The sequence below is a fragment of the Sparus aurata genome, chromosome 19, assembly GCF_900880675.1.
Source record: "Sparus aurata chromosome 19, fSpaAur1.1, whole genome shotgun sequence".
NCBI classification, from domain to species: Eukaryota; Metazoa; Chordata; class Actinopteri; order Spariformes; family Sparidae; genus Sparus; species Sparus aurata.
This window is the reverse complement of record NC_044205.1, coordinates 27,038,576-27,053,521: the sequence shown is the minus strand read 5'-3', so window position 1 is coordinate 27,053,521 and position 14,946 is coordinate 27,038,576. Positions and strand designations below refer to the sequence as shown.

The 14,946-nt window shown below is 42.3% G+C and overlaps 1 protein-coding gene across 4 annotated transcripts in view; it reads left to right on the top strand.

The window, feature by feature from the left end:
• Nucleotides 1–14,946, top strand: part of LOC115569878 (NACHT, LRR and PYD domains-containing protein 12-like) — a 94,312-nt gene that overhangs the window by 67,968 nt on the left and 11,398 nt on the right. For 3 of the 4 annotated variants that reach the window (XM_030398083.1, XM_030398080.1, XM_030398081.1), the window contains exons 3-6: nt 2,648–2,806; nt 3,820–4,037; nt 4,977–6,846; nt 8,530–8,706. In XM_030398083.1, coding sequence (XP_030253943.1) covers nt 2,648–2,806; nt 3,820–4,037; nt 4,977–6,846; nt 8,530–8,706 — 2,424 coding nt within the window. Of the gene's footprint in view, nt 1–2,050; nt 2,198–2,647; nt 2,807–3,819; nt 4,038–4,976; nt 6,847–8,529; nt 8,707–14,946 lie in introns of those variants that run through there. The other variant, XM_030398082.1, reaches the window with a different exon arrangement.

The window sequence follows — 14,946 nt, the reverse complement described above, 5'->3', positions numbered from 1 at the left end:
TTATCCTTGTGTTGTATAATATGCTTTGATTCTGTGCTTCCCATCTTGTAGAGTCACTGTGTGACTTCAGTTTTGAAAGGAGCTGATGGTTTACCTGTTTTGCTTTGTCCTTATTCGATAAAGGAACATAATGTTACACTTTGATGTGTATTTATATTTATATGGGATGTGTATTTTATACGACGGAGTATTAGGGCCACACTGAGGAAGAAAGAAAAAGTCATAAATTTGAGACTGGTTCTTTCTGCGTAAAAGATGCATTTTCTTGCATATTCTTTTAAAAGACGTGATACTTATGACAATGTGATGCTGATGTGCTAAAAGATTAAGTATCTCCTTGTTTGTGAAACCTATACTGAAGTACAATTCCACAAAATGCTCCGCAGCCCTCATCTTAACAACTCTCCTCCTCTAAAACAACGGGTTACAATATTATGACTTTATTCTCGTAAATGTATGACTTTATTCTCAAAGTCTGTGAATTTTTTATTTTCTTCTCTGTGGCCCTGATATTCCGTCATTTTATATATAGCCTTATAGTTTATGAGAAACTGTAAATTATCTAATGATAGCAACATCATCTAAAATCACAATTTATCCAAAATGATTGAAATTAATGATCACAAACATTTAAATAATGACAGTGGGTCTAGTTGTGTGTGATAACAATGTGTAGTGGGCAGTGGAATAACTATTGGTTTCCATTTGTGGTGACTGCTGACTGAGATAAGGGATGAGATTGAATAGATCCTGGAACTTAGCCTGGTCTGGAGCAGGCTAGCTCCACAGAATGAATCTCCATGGTAACTTATACCATAACATATCCTACTGCTCCCTATCCTGCTTTTGAGCAACTGGATCACGGATAAATTGAGCCAGGATAACCAAGATATCCTGGCTTAATCCCTTATCCTAGTTTGGTGCAATACCCCTCAGGAACAGGAAGTGGAAGATCATACACAGCAGCAGCACACCTGTGAGGAGGGTTCTCACCCTTTTGTTGCGTTGTTCCAAACAGGTTGGGAAAACCGCCATGTGCTTCAGGTGCTGGGGTGTTTGTTGTCTATGTTGTCTTCCCTTTTGGGCTGGAGATTACCGGTAGCTCAGTTATTTGTTTCTTTTGTTTTAGGTCTAGCTATCCTTTAAGTAGTTTAGGGGGAGGCGCGGGAACGACGGCTCACTGCACGGCTGGTCCTGCATCTTCCCATGTTTTGTTATTTTTGGTCGGGATCTCCAGCCCTCTTTTGTTTGTCCTTGGCTTTTCTTTTGACAATTATACAATAAAGCTTTCTCTCTGAACCTGCGTCTGTACATTAACAGCAGTAAACTATTTCAGGTGTGGTCAATACATTTACACACTATCCTAAGATCATGAGAAAATACCCCAATGTCCTCTCCAATTATCCAGTGTGCATTTTTCCTTTAAAAAGACGAAAAAACTTGTGAAAAATGGGCCTTGCAGCCCACGTCCACACAGAATGGTGTTGACAAGTCACACTGAGGTTGAGGGGGTGATGTGGTGAAGACACAGCACGGCAAATGTGGATTATGATCAAACTTGCAGATTTATTTACAGTGCAAAAAAAAAAAAAGAAAATAGGTGTTCGAGCCCAACGGCAAGAAAACCACAAAGAAACAAAAATGAACCAACTGGTTTCTCAATTCAAAAGGCACAATTCTCTGTACCTCTCCTGAAGTTGACACTCTCCAGTGTCAGACACTCGCACTGAGGGCAGAACAGAAAACCCTCGCTTTAAATAGCCCTTCAGTGGAGTTAATTGGGAGAAACCAATGTGACAGGGTGTTTTTTCCCAGGTACAGTGATTCAGTTAATATTTTATCACACACACATAGGCTACATGTCAATACTCATTATAATAATAACCTCATTATTTATCTATAATTACACAATACTTCCATTTCAATACAGCCAAACATTTTGTATTTGTTACCATAGCTCCACCCGCTCAAATCCACACTTTCCCCTGTTATCCCAAACAGGGAATAAAATAGCCATTGACGAGGGGCTGGTGTTTCTTCGGGACACAAATGGGTGCCGGACCAGGAAGTGAAAGTGAAAGTTATCAAAGTAATGTTGGTGTTTGCGTGCTCAATGTATGGACAAACGGGATGGGATGAGTTATGGAGCCGAATCGACGGGTACCGCGTCGTTCGCTGTGATGTTGGCAGAAGTTTGGTGAGTCACTGAAATTTGTGGAAAATAGCGATGTGAATGAGTTACGCCGCGTCAGGCGAGTTGAGGGAAAAGAGGGCTAACTTTTCACAAAACTGTCTCCTGTCACCACCGACATACATCCCTGTGCCAGGTTTAAAAGCGTCCTGTGTTCGTGTCTTGGGTTCGTCTAACTGAGCTGGTTTAATAAGAAAACAATAAACGGGACATGGAGACGTGATGTTAGTGCACTGAGCAGAAACATACTTCTTTTCTCATCCTCTCCCCACAAACAACAACAACTCTGAGGGGACACGCCTCTTAATTGTGCTCTCTGGTGGAGAAACCTTTTGAATCACAGTGTTACGATGGTCAGGGATTAGTAGTCCATGGCTCAACCCAACTCTTGAACAAACTCTTTTCCTCATTCTTGTGTTTTGAGCTCACAGTCAGTGTAACTGTTTTACCTCTCAGACTGACTGAAGTCCAGAAGATGGCCTCCAGGAGACTTTGTGTGGAGGAAGAGGAGGACAGAGCAGAGTCTCCAGTATCCAGCTGTCTGTCTATGAGGAGTGACCGGTCCGAAAGTTTACCTCCTGTCCTCAGTAATGGACCTGGACCCTCAGACACACAGTAAGAGAACCGTTACTAATTTATTCATGTTAATATGCTTATAATTTTTATTTGTTCCCAGCAACTTCATCCAGTGTAGATTTATTTTTTGTATTTATTAAAATTCTTACTGAAATGTGACAAATGTTTTGTATCGTCTTCTGAGTATCTGACAGCTGTCAGTCACCTAAAAGCTGTAAACTAAACTAAGAGAACTGTAACAACCTTTTAAACCTCCTAATTATCAACAGCAGCAGCAGTTTGTGTATTTAGAGCTTCCTAAATGACTTTGTCTTCAGAGAATTCATCAAAGATTCACGTGATATTAATAAAAACATGTTGTTTGTTGTTTTGAACTACAGTGGATCTTACTTTACCTCTGTAGCAGAAAAAAAGAGAACTTCCATTTAAGAATTAAAACTTTGAGACAATGTTTATATTTCTCCCTCATGTTAAAGTCACTGTTAATATTTACAACTGTTCAAATTCTGAAATAATAAGATTTAAATGTGTCATCAATTTTCACATATTTGTCCTCAGAATATTTAGTTTCTTTTCAGAAAATGGTTCAAATGTAGATTTTGACGTTTTTATTAGTTAAAACTTAATTCAGTCGTTGATATTTGAGAGTGACAGAGAGCATAAAAGCAAAAACATAAAAAAAAAAATGAAAACATGACCGTGACCTGAGACATTATTGTTACATATTACTTGTCTGAGAATATAGTTTACCACAATTAACTTCATTTGAATCTAACCCAAACTAAGCTGCCCAGAGTGACTGTACAACAGTAAAGGATGTGATCAGCTGTCTTTAGTGGAAGGCTTTTATTGTGAAGGAGCTCCACAAAGTGTTGAGTTTGTATTAATAAGACGAATACAAAATTAGATAAAAGGAACAGTCATGTTCATTAGTGTGAATTCAAATAGAAAAGTAAAACACATTTTCTGTTCTGTGATCATCTGTGAAAAATCTTGATATTTTTCACCAACACTCAACAAATCATATTAGTTATTAAAAAATGTGTTGACAGGAAGAGGAGTCATGTTTCTGTGGAGGAGCAGCTCTGCAGCTGTTCTTTGTGTCAGGACGTCCTGAAGGATCCAGTCTCTACCAGCTGTGGACACTGGTTCTGCAGGCAGTGCATCACCTCATACTGGGACCAGTCTGCTTCATCAGGGGACTCCTCCTGTCCCCAGTGTGGAGAAAGATCCAGAACAAGACCAGCCGGTCAGAGCAGCAGTGTTCAATGTAAGACTCTACATCTCTACCAATTAAAAATGTCACCTGCTACATGTTATTCTGTTTATTTAAAGACTTACAGTCAGTGCATTCAACCACGTGGACACAAACCCCCAAATCACAAGAATCAAGCAGGTACATCAGCTTCATCTAATAAACTGAATGCCTTCTAGTAAGTGTTCAGGCTGAAGAAGTGCACAGTTTCTGCTCTCCTGATCTCAGTCTGGAGCTCGTTCCACCATCGTGGAGCCAGGACAGCTAACGGTCATGATTCTGGTGAGCTGTAGCTGGACCCTCTCGTAGTGAGGGAGTAGGAGCTGACTGGCAGGAGAAAAGCACAGTGGACAGGCTGGTTTGATCATGACTTGAATGTAGGATGAGTCTGAGCCGTTTGCAGCAGGATAGGCAAGTACTACTGACTTGAATCAGATTCCAGCAGCCACTGGTGGCCAGTAGAAGGTGTTGAAGTCCGGGAGAACTTGCTAACTAAAGGGGGGGTACACACGTAAGGATTTTATAAATCTTAAGAGATTTCTTATCTGTAGAGCCCCCACACATGAAGATTAAAAAATCCGCTTTGATCGTACTGTGTGTGGTGTGCTCCAATATTCTCAGCACAGGACACCACACACATAAAGATTATCTGTCTCATTGCTGATCTAGAATCTAGATCTAGACCGAGCCAGAAATATTGCGTGATTAAACGTGACCAATGGCAACAACCCCAACAACGTCCGCTTCCGTGTTCCTCAGTCAGCTGGTTGGCTACGTTGTGTTTCACATCACATTTCACAGAGTAGTGACTCAGGAGTATTCGGCTTTCCGCACACACATGAAGATTTTTGGTCATAAACAACAAGTTTAACGTTTACGCCAACAACAAAAACAATGCAAAGATTGTCGCTGTGTTTTGTTTTGTCTCGTCTCACACTTTTCTCCCCTTTTTAGTGAATGCTGGTCTGCAGGAGGTGTTAGATGAACATAAGATCAGTCTGAGGAGGAGATGTGAACATGTGACTGAAGGAACTGAAACAGGAAGTGATGAAACAGGAAGTGGAACCCTCCTCAACAGGATCTACACTGAGCTCTACATCACAGAGGGACAGAGTGAAGAGGTTAATACCCAACATGAGGTGAGACAGCTAGAGACATTTTCCAAGATGGAGACCCTCCATGACACTCCAATCAGGTGCTGCGACATCTTTAAAGCCTCACCTGACCAACAGAAACGCATCAGAGTGGTTCTGACCAACGGCGTCGCTGGAGTTGGAAAAACCTTCTCGGTGCAGAAGTTCACTCTGGACTGGGCAGAGGGCTCCGCAAACCAAGATGTCAGTCTGCTGGTTCTGCTGTCGTTCAGGGAGCTGAACCTGATCAGAGATGAGCAGTACAGTCTTCTCAGGCTGCTCCATGTTTTCCATCCAACATTACAGAAGGTGACAGCAGAGAAGCTCGCTGTCTGTAAACTTCTCTTCATCTTTGATGGCCTGGATGAAAGCAGACTTTCACTGGATTTCAACAACCATGAGGTCGTGTCTGATGTCACACAGAAGTCATCAGTCAGCATGCTGCTGACAAACCTCATCCAGGGGAAGCTGCTTCCCTCGGCTCTCGTCTGGATCACTTCCCGACCTGCAGCGGCCAATCAGATCCCTCCTTCATGTGTGGACAGGGTAACAGAAGTACGAGGCTTCACTGACGTCCAGAAGGAGGAGTACTTCAGGAGGAGGTTCAGTGATGAAGATCTGTCCAGCAGAATCATCTCACACATCAAGACCTCCAGGAGCCTCTACATCATGTGTCTGATCCCAGTCTTCTGCTGGATCACTGCTACAGTTCTGGACCACATGTTGACTACAGACCAGAGAGGAGAGCTCCCCAAGACCCTGACTGACATGTACTCACACTTCCTGCTGGTTCAGACAAAGAGGAAGAAGCAGAAGTACCATGAGGGACATGAGACGAGTCCACAGGAGCTGACGGAGGCTGACAGGGAAGTTCTTCTGAAGCTGGGGAGGCTGGCGTTTGAACATCTGGAGACAGGAAACATCATGTTCTACCAAGAAGACCTGGAGCGCTGTGGTCTTAATGTCACAGAGGCTTCGGTGTACTCAGGAGTTTGTACAGAGATCTTCAGAAGAGAGAGTGTGATCTTCCAGAAAACAGTCTACTGCTTTGTTCATCTGAGTGTTCAGGAGTTTCTGGCTGCAGTCTACATGTTCCACTGTTACACCAACAGGAACACAAAGGTCCTGAAGACTTTTCTAAAAGACTTCAAACTCAGGGACTCAAAACCAAAATCTGTTTTCGAGAAGATTTCTAAACTTTTTTCTGGCAATGATGCCCGTTACTCATCCCTGGATGACTTCCTGAGGAGAGCCATGGAGAAATCCCTTGACAGTAAAAATGGCCACCTGGACCTGTTTGTTCGCTTCCTTCATGGCCTCTCTCTGGAGTCCAACCAGAGACTCTTAGGAGGTCTGCTGGGTCAGACAGACAACAGTCCAGAAATCATCCAGAGAGCCATCAACAACCTGAAGGAGATGAACAGAGATGATGTCTCTCCTGACAGAAGCATCAACATCTTCCACTGTCTGATGGAGATGAACGACCACTCAGTCCATCAGGAGATCCAAGAGTTCCTGAAGTCAGAGAACAGATCAGAGAAGGAACTCTCTGTGATCCACTGCTCAGCTCTGGCCTACATGCTGCAGATGTCAGAGGAGGTTCTGGATGAGTTAGACCTGAACAAGTACAAAACATCAAAGGAGGGACGACTGAGACTGATTCCAGCTGTGAGGAACTGCAGGACGGCTCTGTGAGTCCAGATGTGATTATCATTGTGTGTTTATTACATTATAAAACAATGTTGAGCTGATGTCAACAGTATCATAGATCCACATGTTAAACACAATCACAATCTAAAAGTTCACTTCTTTTTTTAAAGATTTTTTTGAGACATAGACACCTTTATTTGACAGTGGATAGACAGGAAAGGGGGGAGAGAGAGGGGATGTGACATGCAGTAAAGGTCCTCTGGCTGGATTCAAACCAGGGTCCACTGCGTACATGGCATGCGCTCTAACCACTTGACTATCTGTGCAGCCTAAAAGTCCACTTCTTTAAAACTCAAACAGGTCAAATAGCTTTTTGAATTGTTGTTTGTGTTTGTGACTATAAATATCTAAGAGGAAAAAACATCTTCTCACTCTTCAAATGATGGAAGGTTGAAAAATGTTTTTACAGTCACTTTATCACAACAGTCCTATTTTTACAGTGGATAGAGTTTCTACACTTTGTTTATATAACGAGTGTTTATTGTTCTTCATATACAGACACACACCCATGTAATATCTGTGATCTGCTGGATCTGTGAGGGTTGATGTTTTTAGTCAGAAATAAAATGCAGACAGTTGAGATTGAAATGAATTCAAAGGTGATTTATTGAGGTATCAATCTGCACACATGAAGAGGGAAAACATAGGAATGAGATGGAGTCTAGCCATAAAAAAAACACTGGAGCACAAAACACGTAGTCAACAAAACACTAGATGACACTCAGTGCGTTTACATGACACTCAAGAAAACCGAATTACTGTGTTAGTCCGACTATGATCAGATTTTTAAGATGCATGTATACGCTCCATCCCAGCTCCGGCAGTCCGGAGCCCTCCGGAACAGATACGCAGGACTTCTATATCTGGCGGATGCCTGGGCACCACGCAGCAATTTAGCACCGAGCACACAGGAAGTCAAGCGCTAAAATAACAAACAGCATCCGGTTACCTTTCAAAGTAAAACACCCGGTGCTGACATCAGCGTACAAATCTCAAAAAAGAGACAAACGCAAGCTCTTCTGCTGATCCCTCGGTCGGGAATACTTCGTGTTATTGTTTTTTTATAACACAGACCTATAACTGTGGTCGTGAGTGATCATGTGATTATCGGGGAACTCCTCTGCCTCGTGAGCCAGCTGTCTACTGTACTGCGCCGCAGCGGACTCAAACAGCAACCAGTGGGGATTACCGGACGGCGGAGCAAAACCGGATCGGAGCTGCAACGCAGCGGACACCTATCCAGTGGAAATTAGGGGTTACTCTGACCAAAATCAGACCTGATCGGATTTCTCATAGTCGGAGTAACACACTTAGATTATTCAATTGATAGTTGCTTTACTCCTGCATTTATACAGTCCATCAGATCAGATTGGATTTTGTGTTTTTCCCCGGGGCGTGAGCCAGAAGTAGACAGATGGCGGCGGCAGAGTCTTTCCTCCAAAATAACTGCAAGAAAGAGTGCCGTTGAGGGATCATTAGTTTGCTCTTTGACATGTTGACAGGAGGAGCTCAAGTTTCAGTCCACAAACCTTGTGATCAATGACTGACCAGCTCAGGCTGAACAACTGACCAGCTGAGCTACAGTCAAATGTGTTCATGTCTGTTTTGTAGATAAAGTGTCAGATTTTATTTGACCTTCAGTTTTATTTTCTCTGTCATCACAGACTTTCTGATTGTGGACTCTCAGAGACTCACTGTGAAGTCGTGGCCTCAGCTTTGAAGTCCAACCCCTCCCATCTGAGAGAGCTGGACCTGAGTCAGAACAGGGAGATGAAGGATTCACATGTGAATCTGCTATGTGCAGGACTAAAGAGTCCAAACTGTAGACTGCAGATCTTGAGGTCAGTTCTTGTATTTTGCTCTTGTGCAGTGTTATCTACCTGGTGTCAATCAGTAACAGAACTTTTACACATCCTTTACTTTTCTTGTTTTCTGTGTTTGTCTGAACAAAACTCATAACCGCTCTTTTTTATTCTGTCAGTAGAATTCAGTCTGTACTCTAATTGGATTTATGTTGTTATGGATACTGTATATGGAAGCAAATTTCTACCATAATTCAAATTAAAATGCATTTACAGCTTTTTCATTTTCAGAATGTAGCTGCATTTTTTTGACTCATAAATAAAATTAGTAATAAGTCATCCAAATTGCATTTTCATTTTCTTCTTCAAGACTGCTCATTTTGTAACTTAATTCAAATGATAAAGAAAAGCACATTTAAGATTTAATATTCCAAAGATGGCCCAGCAAATAGCTACCAAAATTCAATTTGAAATGTCAAATTTGAAAATTAAAATGCATTAGCAGAAATGCTTTTTCATTTCAAAGTCAGAGCTGCATTTTTGACTCAAATAAAATTAATAATAAATCATCCAGATTGCATTTTCATTTTCTTCTTCAAGACTGCTCATTTTGTTACACAAAGACAAAGAAAACTGCTTTTTCATTTTCAAGCCCTCCCCCGCAAAAAAAGGTCCAATATTCAATTTGAATTCTCAATCCCAAGCGGCGCAGGAGAGTGACGTCAGCGGCCTCTCTTCTTCAGTGTTGCCAACATGGCGACTGTCTCGCTAGACTTAGCGACTTTTCAGACCCTCTAAGCGACATTATTTCGAAAAAGCGACTATCGACAAATTTAGCGACTTATTCAGATCATCGGGAGAAAGGCGAGAAATAGATTATATTGTAATTCACATGCTGCTCAGAGTTATCGCAGTTCCATGCGGCTGCGCAGGCGACGAGCCGTGTGTGTGGGCTGACTGGGGCAGGTAGGAGCGTGGATCTGATACCGGATAGCTGCCGTTTACTCTGTTTTGATCTGTTAATGTTAGGTGTCTTAGCACAGGTGAGACCCAGAAGCGGACAGGAGGCTGTAGCTGGATGCAAGGACTGTTTATTGTAACACTTGATGTTTCTGGGCTTCCCTCTTCAAAGGTGTTGGCGTGTAGTTCGATAATAAAGGATACTGCGGAGGCAAGGCCGGGTGGAAAATAGAGCGATCTTTATTTAAACAAAATCTAATGCCTTGAGTCCGAGATCAGAAGCGGCCGCGTTCTGATATTATCAAATCTGAGGACAAAACAATGCCAAACATGCTTGTCCTCTGCGCCATTAAACCTCAGCCTGTGCTCTTACGAGGTTTTTCCAAAATTCCACCCCATTCCTTTCTGTCAGGGCCTTTTTTAAGAGTCTCGTCTCAAAGTCACCCACTTCTTCTGATTGGTTCCCTTGCCAAATTACCTAACAGAAGTACAAGAAGTTTGATCTGTGCTTAGTCATCTCCCCTTCGACATGCAGGTCAAGCTTAGCTAAGCACCTAATCATTTGTTATCTTTTACCTCTTACAGTTGGAAGCTACCTCCTGGACTTCTATTCACACAATGAAAATCAATTGGTCATGATTGAATTCACCTAAGTGGGTCAGTCATGATTGAATCTAACTTAAGTAAGTCAGAATGTGTTGTCCTCTCGACACCTCACACGGACAAAGTCAGAGTAGAGGGGGTGTGCACGGGGAAGCCACGCTCCGGGGTGCCGGAGAGCTTGAAGTCTTGTCGGCATACAGGGGAGCTCTGGGCGGGTGGAGCGCGCAGAGGTGCTGGGAGCTGGAGCGGGGTCTTGTCTTGGTCGTGGCATGGGAGGTTGTTGGAGGCAGAGTAAAGCAGAGTTGGGGGGGGGAAACACTGGTAGAAGTTAATGCACAAAAGCTTTAGTCTTGGCAAAACTATGACTTAGCCAAATACCGCGTGTAGTACACGAAATCATCTGGCAACAGGGCGGCGCAAGGCTCGAGGCTATAAAGTGGCCAGTGATTTTGTGACCCGCTGCAGGTGCGTGGGTGTGGGAGAGAGCGAGACATTAGCTTATAGCACTTTGTAGAAGGAGCTTTATAAAGTTCACTCCATTGACTTGTATTAGTTCAAGGGGCTGAGCTGCCACATCCAATATGGGGTGATGTTGATGTACGGTCCAGCACTGATACCTTCAGTTTATTACTGGGAATACTGACTGTAAAGTACCGTGTGGGTTTCATGTTTCTGACTGTGAGACTGCAGTCTGACCCACCGTCACTGTCAGCAGCTCTTCAGAGCGGCTTCATTGCGATCACCGTAAATGTTAGAGCATTTTTGCACTGGAAAAAAATTGATTTAACCAAGCAAACACGAACCATGGCTGGCTTGACCGCAGAACAGAACTGGACAGGGCGGTGATTTCCCCGCTGTTTCTGAAAACATGTACGACAGTCTATGCTACCAACACAGCCTTCACACTCTCCTCTTGTCCCTTCTCTTGCTCCAGTGTTGAATAAGCAACCCGCCGCCCCCTAACGTAGATGCGTAGCACGGTCGGTCAGACTGGGGGCTGAAGACGAAGAGAGGCCGCTGACGTCACTCTCCTGCGCCGCTTGGGATTGCGAATTCATATTGAATTTTGGACCTCTTTTTGCGGGGGGAGGGCTTGAAGACGAGACGAGACCCCGCTCCACCTCCCAGCACCTGTGCGCGCTCCACCTGCCCAGCTCTGACTTTGTTCGTGTTACAATAAACAGTCCTTGCATCCAGCTACAGCCTCCTGTCCGCTTCTGGGTCTCACCTGTGCTAAAGACGCCTAACATTTCAGATCAAAACAGAGCAAACGGCAGCTATCCGGTATCAGATCCACGCTCCTACCTGCCCCAGCCAGCCCACACACACGGCTCGTCGCCTGCGCAGCCGCGTGGAACTGCGATAACTCTGAGCAGCATGTGAATTACAATATAATCTATTTCTCGCCTTTCTCTCGATGATCTGATCCCGCTTTTTCGAAATAATGTCGCTTAGAGGGTCTGAAAAGTCGCTAAGTCTAGCGAGACAGTCGCCATGTTGGCAACACTGAAGAAGAGAGGCCGCTGACGTCACTCTCCTGCGCCGCTTGGGATTGAGAATTCAAATTGAATTTTGGACCTTTTTTTGCGGGGGAGGGCTTGAAAATGAAAAAGCAGTTTTCTTTGTCTTTGTGTAACAAAATGAGCAGTCTTGAAGAAGAAAATGAAAATGCAATGTGGATGACTTATTACTAATTTTATTTATGAGTCAAAAAATGCAGCTACATTCTGAAAATGAAAAAGCATTTCTGCTAATGCATTTGAATTTGAATTATGGTACAAATTTGCTTCCATAACTAAAGTGTTGGGACAGGTGTTAAAGAGGGTGTAGAGTTCATCTCCATGTTGATAATCTGTTGACATGAATGTGGTGACATTTATATTATTTATGTAGAAGGCTGACATTACAATATGATGATACACAATAATACAAAAACAAAGTCATTCAATTATTTTAGCTAATTAATTAGGACACAGTTATGTTGAACTGCACATTAAACAACTGAACATTGATTGGAATATAAATGGATTTTTATCTACATCATTTATTCTTCATTCAGATTGATTAACTGCAGTTCATTAGAGATCAGCTGTGCTTGTGAGGGATCATAGATGTATGAAGCTCTATGATGCTTAGAAAATAATTTGACTATTTTATTTTCTGACCCCCCCCCAAAAAAAAAAATATATAAAGGGAAAAATGAAAAATGATTTATATAAAGAGAAAAATCTACACCGGATAATTCACTGTGATCCTCTTCAACTCTTGATCGTCATCATTTATTCCACATCATATTTTTAAGAAAGTGATAATAAAATATAGAAACAATAATATATAAGTTATCTCTGTTTCAACAAACAGACAACAACAAATATTCTGTATTTTCTTCTTCCGTCAGTTTCATAAAACTATATGATACTCACACTAGTTGTGCCTATAATCTGTCCCAGCTACAGAACAACAGAAGGGACAGTGGTTGTGTTTCATTTTCTGACAACGTGCCGGCTGCGGTTCGTGTTAGCTTGTGTGTGTATGCTAACCACTTCACATTTTACTGCTTCAGTAACGAGTGTCAGTAACTACAAAGCTGGCTTTGCCTCGACACTAACCCTCATAAAAGGATCAGTCCCAACCATACCGGACCAGCACCTGCACCCGAGCCACTCATAAGTTTCGCCGCGGTTTGATAGTATTTACAGTTGCCGACAAGTATGGTGAAGTCAGCTGGAAACTGGCTAACTAGTTAGCAAGTTTGATGTTAATAATATTACAAGGGAGCTTGGTTGTCACAGTAAAAAGTCTGGAAACATGCGCAGACTGGAGACAGAGACAATGTTAACAGTGTCCAAGAGTTTGGAGACTGTGTTGGAGACAAACACAGCTTTCGCTAGCTGTTAGCCATTAGCTACACGGTAGTAACTGTAACAATACATACAAACAAACTAACACTATTAAGACACACTAACCATTCTGAAACGAGTCTGTACAGAACCTCCCCTTCTGGGTCCCATTCTGGGTCAAACTGGTTCGGTTGGACAAAGAAATCTCAGAGCCATAGTGTTACATCCACTGTAAACATTAGTGCACGCTACCGTTGGAGCTGGTTCATTAGACAAAAGCTAGCATGACTTGTCTCCTGAGATGGTGATGAGGACATGTTTCCCTCATTCCCTTAGCACTCCTTGTGATGACCATCCTCTTTGAGCACATCCTAGTCCAAATTTTCTTCAGTCATACGTGTTTTTTTGAAAAATTTGAAGATAACTCTTTAGCCCGTTTAGCCATTGTCCAACAGCTGTATCCAGCTGCTCCAGTAACCCGCCTTCTGATGGGTGGTGAACTTAAGTTTCACGCCAGACATCACTTTAAGATTAAGTTTGTTTTTCTTTCTTTTTTGTATATTAAATTTTAAATGTTCAAGGAAATAAAAACCACAGTGAAACTTTTAAAGCAAATTATATTAAAAAAAATGTGGGGCTTTTTAAAAAAAATATTTTTTATTTTTTATTTTTAGATCTCACTGTGTGGGCCTGTGCACATCCAGACCCACCCATAGCTCCACTCATGGCACACACACCTCACACACCTGACACACCACCCTGTTCCTGAAAGGGGCGGGGCTACGTCACTCTTGCAACAGTGGCAACTGCAGATGCAAGAGACCCATCGACAAAACTAGAACCCGCTCCCCTTTTACTGAAGTTGTTAATAGATGCTTTAAATTTGACAATGTAGTGTGGGTCAAATATTATATTGCATAAAAGTCTAGTCTAAAAATGGCATAGCAACCTAATAATAATAATAATAACTTTATTTATATAGAACCTTTCAAAAACAAGTTACAAGGTGCTGTACAACAGCAATAAAAACATGACAAATACAAGCCTGACAATGACATAATAAAACCGTCAAGAAAAATAAAATTGGACTTAAAAATTAGAAATTTAAAATCACACAACCTCAACAAAGTAATCATGCAACGATAATAAAACAAAATTAAGAGAAGGCCAATCGATAAAAGTGAATCTTTAGAGAGATTTATAAGAAGCCACTGCCTGCTTGCCTGCCTGAGATCGGCAGGCAGGGAGTTTCACAACTGTGGACTGCGGACAGCGAAGGCCCCGGTCACCTTTTGTGATGAGACTGGACCTCGAGACCAGAAGCAAAGCTGTGCCGGCGGATCTCAGGCAGTGTTCAGGCTCGTAGGGTAAAAGCAGGCCACAGATATAGGTAGGAGCCTGACCATTCAGTGCTTAATAACAATTAATAAAATCTTGAAATCAATTATAAAACTCACGGGCAGCCAGTGGAGAGCAGCAAGGGTTGGAGATATATGTTCACTTCTCTTTGTTAAAAGAATGAACCTTTGCTTAAAAGAAAAAATACATGTGAAAATCGAGAATCCAATCGAACCGTGACCTTGGCATCGAAAATGCAATCGAATCGAGGATTTGGAGAATCGTGACACCCCTCATCCTGACATATTGCAGCTTTGGAAACTTTGTGATCTTGAATTGAATTTGAAATTAGTTTCTGTGAGTTTTTATTAGTCTGGCTTCACAACATGAGTTTGTATAGATGGAGCCACTGGTGGAGCTGCAGAGTTTAAGAGGTGAAGTCACGACGTCTTTATTAAAGCAGCAGCACGTTGTCATTAATATTAATGAGAGCTCTTTGTCACCTTTTGTATTTTAGAGATTTCAACCTGCGTCCTGT